Source organism: Pteropus alecto, unplaced genomic scaffold, assembly GCF_000325575.1.
Source record: "Pteropus alecto unplaced genomic scaffold, ASM32557v1 scaffold102, whole genome shotgun sequence".
In the NCBI taxonomy this organism is placed as follows: Eukaryota; Metazoa; Chordata; class Mammalia; order Chiroptera; family Pteropodidae; genus Pteropus; species Pteropus alecto.
In genome coordinates, this window is record NW_006432224.1 from 1,225,514 (window position 1) to 1,235,007 (window position 9,494).

Here is a 9,494-nt window from a genome sequence, read left to right on the forward strand (position 1 = left end):
GCATATTGTTTACTTTTTTCATTAGATTTCTTTAAAAATTATAATTATTTTCGATCCCTTTCTAAACCCCAAATCTGTATCACACGTGATGAGCTTTGTTCTGAGGTTTTCTTCGCTTCAGACTCGATTTGACCCTGCCTTTTAGCACGACTTATACTTTTTTCTTGAAATCTGAACACGACAGGTAATGGGAACTGACATAAGTTGCCTTGAGTATGAGGCTTTATGTTACTCTGGCTAGAAATACCTACTGCTTGCTGCAGGTGTAGGTGTCAGGGGCTTCGAATTCCTCATTTTTCTTGGTTTTGGCTCCCTTGTTGTCTGACTTCTTGTAAGAACATCTTAGATTCTGACCTTTCCGCTGTTGACATAGGGGAGCCCTGTCGATAAGGAGTGCGGGAGGAAATTGTCCTGTATCTTATAATTCAGTCCCAGCGTTTTTTAGCGGGCCCGAGTCCCTAGGTAGTAACCTTCACATAATTTCTTTTAAGTGAGACAGGAAGTCTGAAGGGGGCTGTAGTGGGATAATAATTGTCCTTCTACCTAAATGAGATAACGATTGGGTAAAGTGTTTTCCCCAGGGGAGGAGGTCTTTGTTATGCAGAATGTTCTGGCATATTTTCCTCTCTCCCCACCAAGGCAATAGGGCAATTTTTCTTGGCTCCTCATGGTATTAGCCTGAGGGATAGGTCTGAGACTATAGACCCCAGAAGCTTATGCTCTCAAGCTGTTACCCACTCAGCCTCCAGAAATTCATCGAAATGGCTCTCTAGGGGCCTTATTAGTGTATGGTTCCATGCTTCTTGCGAAATAATCTGCACTGGTTTTCTCTGTATTTACACATATTTCCAGATTTCAAGGAACAATTGTCCTGTGACCTCAGTTTTCTCATGGGTCCAAGAAGAGTTTTTGAATTTCAGTTGGTTCAGCTTTTTTTCTTGTTGTAAATTTGGTTGACTCTCCACCTCGATGTTGGGGCTAAAACTAAAAAGCTCCAAACCCCCATTTCTGCCCAGTGTGCTCCTGGAGCTGGCATCTGCAGTCAGCATCTTGACTCAGGGGTGCCATGATCGATTTTACGTACCGACTTCACTGGGCTGTGGGGCGCTCAGTGGTCAGACATCGTTCTGGGTGTCTCTGCGAGGCGGATCTGGATGAGATAAACGTTTTCATCAGTAGAGGAGAGCAGATTGTCCTCCGTCATGTGAATGGGCCCCGTCTAATCAGTCGAAGGCCTTTTTCTCTAAAAAGACCGACCCTCCACTGAGTCAGAGAATTCTCCAGCAGATTGTCTTCAGACTTCCCGTGAACTGTCAGCTCCCCTGGGTCTTCGGCCTGCCAGGCCCACCCCCACCCACCCACTCAGGATTTGGACTTGCCGGTTTCCGTAACAGTGTGATATGGTGTGATATGCCAGGAGATGCCACGGCTGAGCCACTGGAACTGGGGGTTTATCTGTCATCATAGCTAATGTCAGTTTCTCAGAGAGGCCCAGAGGGATGCATTTCTGAAGACGTGATATTCGATGTCCTGTGTATGTTTGTGTCTGGAAATCTCTCTCTTTATAAGGACACTAGTCATGGAACTGAGGTCTGCCTTATTCCGGTCTGATCTAATTTCAGCTTGATGATATCAGCCAAGACTCTGCTTCTGAATAAGGTCTCATTCATGGGTGCTGCGGATGTGGCTGCAACCAATCTTTTGGGGGGATACAATACGGCCAACGAAAACCGCGGTAATAGCTTTGTAAAATGCTTTGGATGCACGCTGCAGACGAGATGTATGCATACCGACGAGGACATCTTAAAAACACACATCTGAGGGATAAAATAAGAAGCTGAATGGAAATAGACAGCAAAAGCCCATCCATGTGATTTAAAACGTACGCACACAAAACGGGCCTGCGGAGTTCATGACGGCACGTATGTACAAGGAATGCACCAGCCATTAAGATGGGGTTTGTGTTTGGGAGGGGTGAGGTAGAGGATGGGACAAAGTGTATAAAACAGAAGAAAGTCTGTGCCCAGGTGAGCAAGGGGCCTTGATCCGAGATGCCTGGGGAACACCTGTTTGTACCTGACGTCCAAGAAAGGATAATAACCAAATAAACACACGCAAATCATAGAAAACGCACACTTAGCTGGCACTGTGTGTCAGGCACTGTGCTCGCTCTGGCGGGTGTGTAAGAGCCATACGTCAAAATGTTTGACTTAACAGTAAAATGTTTAATTTAACAGTAAAACCACTCTTACCTCGCATGACAGCTTTACTTAGTTGACCCCTTAAATGGCATTTTAGAATGCTACAGTGTTCATCGATGTGAACTTGCCGAAACGTCAATAGTTGGATGGAATGGAATTTGTCATGCGAACCTCTGAGAGTACCTGTGTTTTTGTTGTGCGTGTCCTTGTCACTTTCTTAAAGGAGTAATGCAATGTAGAGGGGAACAATTTTGAAAATTGAGTTTTTCTGGTGTTTCGAAAATGGCCAACGTGCACCTTATTTAAAGCTCGCGCTGTGGATGGACTCGCTTGACAAATCCCCCTGGACGCGGACCGTGTTCTTGATTCTGTGCCCTCGGTGCCGAAAGCTTTATCGGATGTCTGCTCTCCTGCGGTCACTTAAGAAATGATGACAGACGGATTTCCCTCCGGGCCCGAGTCCACCTGAGGTCAAGGCTGCGGATCTCCCAGGCCCGCTGGGCTTGGAAGGCACAAGACAGGAACCACACGCTTATCAAGAAAGAGGTGCAGTGGGTGTGGGTGTTCCTCCCGCCCCCTTGGGGAAGGGATGGCTTAGACAAGGCGACACACCAGGATTCTAGTCTGTCCTCCAAGTGTGCCGCTGATAATGAGCAATGTGTTCCCGGTGGCTGCGACTCGCTCAGGTGACCCGATGCCACATTAACAAAATGGGAAACCCACAAACTCCCCACACGTCAGTAAATAATGCAGGTGGCAATCGAGCCTTATGCCTCTGAGGGCCGTTTCATTGAAATTCACTGAGTCGACACTTTTCCCAGGAATTTCTGCCTCGTTCAGCATTGTTCCCGTGGAGGCTGCCAGTCCTTAAAGGCCCTTCCTGCGGCTGTCACCCTTTTCCAAACATGAATGATAAGCGATAAGGCTGGTTCTGGGAAAATGGCAATTTTGTCTGTACAGATGGCCACGTTTCTAGTCAGATCCAGGTCTGTGGGAGACGCCAGACGCCTGCCTTGCCTGAGAGCAGGTTTTGTCCCCAAACCCCCACCCCACGCGACTCTGCATCTGTCGACAGATGCTTACTCCTCTAAGGAGGCCAGTCACACGGATCGGGGCCCATCCCAACGCAGCAGGACCCCCGCTTAGCTTTGTAGATTTCCCGGGAAAGAGATTCGGGACCCTCCCAAACTGTTTTTGAGCACCTTTAGCAGGAGCAGGAATTACAGCTTTCCTGTCACTTTGGAGGGACCGTCCCAACATGCTTCAGCCCAGCGAGTCACTAGAAACGTCCCCGAGGTCCGGGCCACACGTGTCTCGTCAAGATGCCCGAGGTCCTTGCCATCGCCACATCACCGGGGTGGCGCTGGGCGTGTCCCGCACGACGCAGATGCTTCTGCACGTGCGACGGCCGCGGACAGCGGGACGCTTGGGCCTCGTCACACGTGGGCCAGTTCTGCCATCACCACATCACTGGGGTGGCGCTGGGCGTGTCCCGCACGATGCAGACGCTTCTGCACGTGTGACAGCCACGGACAGCGGGATGCTTGGGCCTCGTCACACGTGGGCCAGCGGGTCCGGAGGGCTGCACCGCGGGGCTCGGGCCGGTCACATGGGCGCACCCCCCGCACCCCCGTGCCCTCCCCTGCCATGCTATTCCCCCCACCCCCAACACGATCTGTGTGCCCCGCGGACCCTCCTCGATATCTGTGGGTCTCGAGGCCTCAGCAGGCGATGGGGTGTCACCTTGGGAGGGGAGCTATCCACGCAGAGGTGTCACAGAGCCCTCAAGTCCGGGGGGCGCCGGCTGGGTGGGCCTCAGGGGGGTGGGTCACAGAGACTCGAGAGCTCAGCGTTCCCAGCTGGTCTGTAGTCTGCACGGGCTTCCCGGTTCTGGGTCTCCCAATGCCACCCGTCACGCGTGGCTCTGCCACCGCTCTGCACAGGCCTGGTCATCAGCCTCGCCACCTGCTTCTCCAGCGACCGCAGTGGGTGACTGAACCCTAACTCCCCTGCAGCCGTGGGAACGGAGACCCCAGCTTCTGCGCAGCATCGCCTCCTAGGCGGAGGACACAGGCCGAGCAGCCCCGGACCCCACCCGCGCTGTCCACGACAGGCCCACAGCCTGTCCTGTCTACACTTCCCTCCCCTGAACGTCAAGGGGGCGGACGGCGCTGGGACTGGCCCCTGGCTGCTGGAGTGCACGCTTGTTTTTAAACGTCGGAGAGGCAGGCGTTTCACACCACGTGCTGGGTAAATGCAGGGCTGTGTTGGTCACCGTGTCAGTCACTGTCTGGGTCACTGCAGACCTCCTGGCCGTAGCTGTGAAGCATATAGCCATGTGAGCTCATCTGGGCCACTGTGGATGCTCGCTGGCTGCACCCCCACAGTGGGGTCTCTGACCGGCATGAGCTGAACCACAGGACAGTAACCATCTGTCCTGGAAACAGCCCAGGGGGCTGGCCACCCCCAAACCCGTCGCCCGCTGGCCTGTGGCTGTGCATCCGGCGGCTGTCTATGTCTAACTCGTGTCCTGACTCGGTGGCAGTGACAGATGCCATCTGTGGTCCTCCTTGCCCGGACGGCAGCTCCCGAGGGTGGAGGTGGGGGGAGGGTCTTGGAAGAAATGTTGAGGACGGCAGAGCCCCGGTTGTCGGCACGTGAAGTGCACTGACTATCGATCAGAGAAGCCTACTGAATTTCTGAAGAAATCATGTTGCCAAAGAAACCACGAGTGAGCTTAAAATGTCACTTCGCGATGCTTTGAAGGGGGACCACGCGAGCAGCTCGCCGGTTTGCAAAAGCACGTGTGCCGTTTTTTTAGCCAGCACGTCGGCATTTGAATGGGAAGCAAACATCATCCGTATCGGCCGCGTTCAGGGCACCACGCAGAATCCCCTGAACGTGTTCATCAAACTGCTATGCATAATTAATACGCTGTTCGTATTGCTATCCGTTTTCACGTGCATCTTGCAGACAATAGATGGGTCTAGCTGGTGCCTGGGTCACGTCTCACAGATTTACTGTTTAGTGTCTTCGCAGTTACGTGTTTCTAAATCATGGGGGTTTTAGTTATGATTTTCTCCTTAGCTTCAGAATTATTAAGAAGGCTGGGCTAACTGGGTATAGCTCATTTTTTTTTTCCCTGGGTCCTTTTATTTTTAATTTCTAATTTCATTACCTTATGGGAGGAAATACAGCATATATTGTCTTTACTTTCAGAAAGCGGTAAAGCTTTTCTTTGTGGCCAGACACGTCATTGATTTTTGGGCTGGGCTGGGTGGGGTGGGTCTCAGAATCACCTGCAGGCAGGAAGTAGGAGCTTTAAGAACCTTCAACCTTAAGCCACGTCTCAGCTGCTCAGCTCCAGACCACACATTCTAGGCCGATCCCTCGGTTAAGAACTAGGATGTCACATGGCTTCGGTGCCACCCTTCTGAAGCAAGAGCGGGGGGACCTACGAGAGTCCCGTAGCCACCTCCTTTCTACATGCTCCTTCTCGACACGGTCTCGAAGGCCAGTACCTGGATGCTGCCTGTGGAAGCCGGCACACCTGGGCATGCAGAGGTGCTGGCGTTCAGACGGGCCTGCCTATAAGCAGGACGAGGTCAGGGGAGCGGGTTCAAGCACTTATTCTGGGGTGCAGTGCACATCGGGGAAAGCAAGCCTCGGAGGAGGGATTTCTAGAACTCAAGGATGGCAGGAATGTCTTGGGACCCTCTGCCCAAGAGCGAAGAACAGCAAGGAGAGTTTCAGAGCTCAGAGGCGAAAGGGACTTACTTCTTCAGGGTGCCCGAGGCTGGCCCTGCCCCAGCCCCTTTCCCAAACATCGAGGCAGCACTGACTGCCAGCCACGTTTCCTGGACCGCGACACGCGATTGCTATTGTTCCCGTTATTCAGCGGAGGTGATGGTTCGTTTAAGTGAAAGACCGAGCCACGATGTCCTCAGGCCGCAAGCACAGTACGTCTCCGCTGCGCTCGAGGGTGAGTTTCGCCCACACTTGCGAGGACGGGGAGAAGGAAGCGTGAAAGGAAGCGGCAGTGGCCGTCGGAGACGCTGCGGTTAGGTCTCGAGGCTCAGATCCGCCCTGGACGCCTCAGGTCCACGCAGTCATTGTAAATCCCGAGTTTTCCATACGGAAACCCAGACGCTCTTTTAACTGTCTATTTCACGTTTTCCGTAGATCATTTTCTAAAATCGGATAACCCGGAGACTAATTTATTTGCTTGTCACTTTCCCGTTAGGAGGTTGAATCCATTTCTGTCTTCATTACCGGTACACAGTGGCGCGTCCCAAATCGCCTTCGCCCAAGTCCCACGCGGCCAAATGTACAGCATTTTAATAAGTTAGCTCTTTGCTCTGGGAGGAATTTATAATGAGTAAAATAAATCTTCTTATCTTGGAGGTAATGCCTCACTCGTACCAGCTCAGACACACACACACACACACACACACACACACAATGCCTCACTCGTACCAGCTCACACACACACACACACACACACACACACACACACACACACGGCCGTAAAGGGGAGGGTAGCTCGAATGTGAGACCAAAGTATGTCGTTTACATGCGGCCACACGATAAGCCGGGATTCTTTCTGGAAGAGTTCAATGCTGAGGTTGTTTGTGCATTAGATGATAAAAAGCGCCCTTCCTTCTGCACGCTCCGTAAACTGCCGACTTGTCGGAGGCTCCGTAACTAATGTGAGCCTCCCGGCCATCAGAAACAAAACGCCACTAAGTGGACAGAAAAGTCAATGATCGATTCCCTTTTAGGAAGACCATAGGACGCCTGTGTGGCACGAGTTGCTGACTTTGCCATCAAAAAACCACAGTCTGCAGTAACACTGGCCTGGGACCCTTCACGCCGGGAGCGGGGCCTGCCCTGGGCCTGATATTCTCACCTGTTCTGTTGGAAGAAACAACCCCTCCCCGCTTTATAGTCTGGAAGCTGAAGGCATCGATGAGCTCTGAGCTTCCGCATCTGTGGGAAAGTCTCAACGCGATCGCATGTAATGAGCTTAACTCTTTCCACAAAGGATTTGGGACACGCTTACTCAAATGCACGGCCACGCGTCCCTCTGTGCCTAGCATGCGGTGCTTGGCCGGGCAGGGTGCCTGAGGCCGTCTACTCTTATCACACAAGAAACAAAGGTCAAGGATGACAGAGTATGGGGACCACGCTGACGCGTGGACACGACTCGCGCACACTGTAATCTTAAGTGGGTGGCAATTTCCTGGGGCTTATGTTTGCTTTGAAGTGTGATAGCAGTTTCTACCGTGCAGACGTGACCAAAACGCACAGGGAGAAACACAGCCCCTGGTCGAACTCTAACGTACTTATTTCCGTAACACTGTCCCTATCTTAAATGATAGTTCGAAGGACACGTCTAGAACATAGCTCCTTGGTTAGCATCAATAAAAGGATATCGTACAAGAGGTGACCAATTCTCGGTTACTTTAGTTTACCAGAGAAGAGAAGGGGCAAATACAGGTGGAGAAATAGGAACGCCCACGACTGTAGCAGCAGCTTCAACATAAATGTCAACAGCGTCCACGTAAAGTTAGAGCCTCTCTGCCAGGATACGCGCAAATTATTGCGACTATAATACTACCAGCCTTCGTGTGTACGTGTAACGCTTACTCTCTGTCGCGACTCACTTTTCTGTAGGTCGGTGGCCTCAAGAAGGTATTGTGAGCAGAGTCCAGCCCCCAAACACAGTAGACAGCAGTAGTGAAGTTAGTGAAGCGACACAGCCATATGCCACATTCTTCAAAACGCCACAGCCAGGGATGGGAACGAGGGCAGTGTGGTCTTTCACGGACCCGCCTCCGGGTGACACCCCGACAGACACCTCTGACCGAAGGGCCCGAGTCCACCCTCTCGGCAGCAGTTTGCGGTGTAGATGACTGAGAAGGAAAATTGTAATCTGGAGAGGAAATTTCTAGAAATCTCATGAATATAGAACAGCCTACCAATGCCTTAAGGATTTTGGCAGACGCAGGAAACCAGTGAGGGGTCTTCATGTTGTCTTTCCCAGATGGGCAGAAAAAAAAACAGAGAGAGGGTGATGTCGACCACTTTCAAGGCATAATCAGACCAAAAGATGGTGCCCCCCACAGCCCACCCACCGCCACGGCCAAGTCACGAGTATCTTATCTTCTCTCTGTGATGACCGGAGGTGGGTTTAAGGATAGAGTTTGGACAATGTGGATGGAGGGACGAGGCTGAAACAGGAAACAAAGCTAAACTAAGCGGCTGACGGGAGACCCAGGATTTCATGCCGAATGAGAGAAATAAGGCCAGGGCCCACCTCCTGGCAGGGCAGTGCCTCAGAATCTAGGGGACCCGACAGACCAACGGTGGCCGCAAACAGGTGCGAAAGCAAAGCCCAGATGCTCCATCCTTCCTCTCAGAGGCTCAGAACGAAAGAGCAGACGAGGAGGGAGGATGGAGCCTCCGCCTCAAGCCTGAATGAGGGAGTAACCGGACACTCTGGGGAGAGGCTCGGAGAGGTTCAGCCGGGCCGCGCAGAGCGGCTCAGACCCAGCAGAAGCAGATGAACGGGAACCGCCAGGCCTGCGGAACAGAGTCGAAGGTTCTATCCGCAAAGACAGAGAAGCGACGACACAGGAGAGAAGTCTCCAAAATTCTGTATAAAAAGTTTATGAGAGGGTTTCGGGTCAAGATGCAGAGCAGGTGACCGCGGTGCCACCTCCCCCCACGACCACCTCAGTGTCGCAGTGAAACTGCAGAGCCGTCACTGAGACCCGCCTGGGGACACGCAGAAGAGGCCACCTCGAGACTGGCAGGAGGGCGGAGACACAGAACAGGTCCCACACCCATGTGTGGCGGTTAAAGGCAGAGGTCCCCCCAGGAGGAGTGAGGGGTCCCGGCCCCACACCAGGCTTCCCAGCTCAGGTTCCGGTGCCGGGAAGAGAAGTCCCCACAGCCTCTGCTGTGAAACCAGCAGGGATGGTGGCTGAGTGACACAGAGGGCGGCGGGAGTCACAGACTTTCCTCTTAAAGAAGCCGCGTGGACTCACCGCTGACGGGGACTCACTCGCTCTGATTCCAGCGCTGGGGACGCAGCTCGACAGGCGCCAGGGACACTCGGGGAGGGACTGAGATGTCTGCTTCAGGGCAAGGGCTGGAGGGGCGGCTTCTCTGGGACAGAAGTGCTGGCAGAGGCCACTGTCCCTCCGTTGGGCCCTCCTCCCACCCAGCCTGTACGCACGGCCGGCACCACATCGATTGTCCCTCAGCCTGGCGGATGCGCTCGCCCCC

General features: G+C 53.0%; 1 protein-coding gene across 1 annotated transcript in view; it reads right to left on the reverse strand.

Annotated features, from left to right (window-relative positions):
- Nucleotides 1-247: 247 nt before the first annotated feature.
- LOC102889630 (neuronal acetylcholine receptor subunit alpha-7) overlaps nucleotides 248-9,494 on the reverse strand; it is a 99,486-nt gene continuing 90,239 nt past the window's right edge. The window contains exons 13-15 of the mRNA XM_015585697.1: nucleotides 5,660-5,789; nucleotides 5,415-5,500; nucleotides 248-361 (exon numbers count right to left, since the gene is read on the reverse strand). Coding sequence (XP_015441183.1) covers nucleotides 248-361; nucleotides 5,415-5,500; nucleotides 5,660-5,789 — 330 coding nt within the window. The remainder of the gene's footprint in view (nucleotides 362-5,414; nucleotides 5,501-5,659; nucleotides 5,790-9,494) is intronic.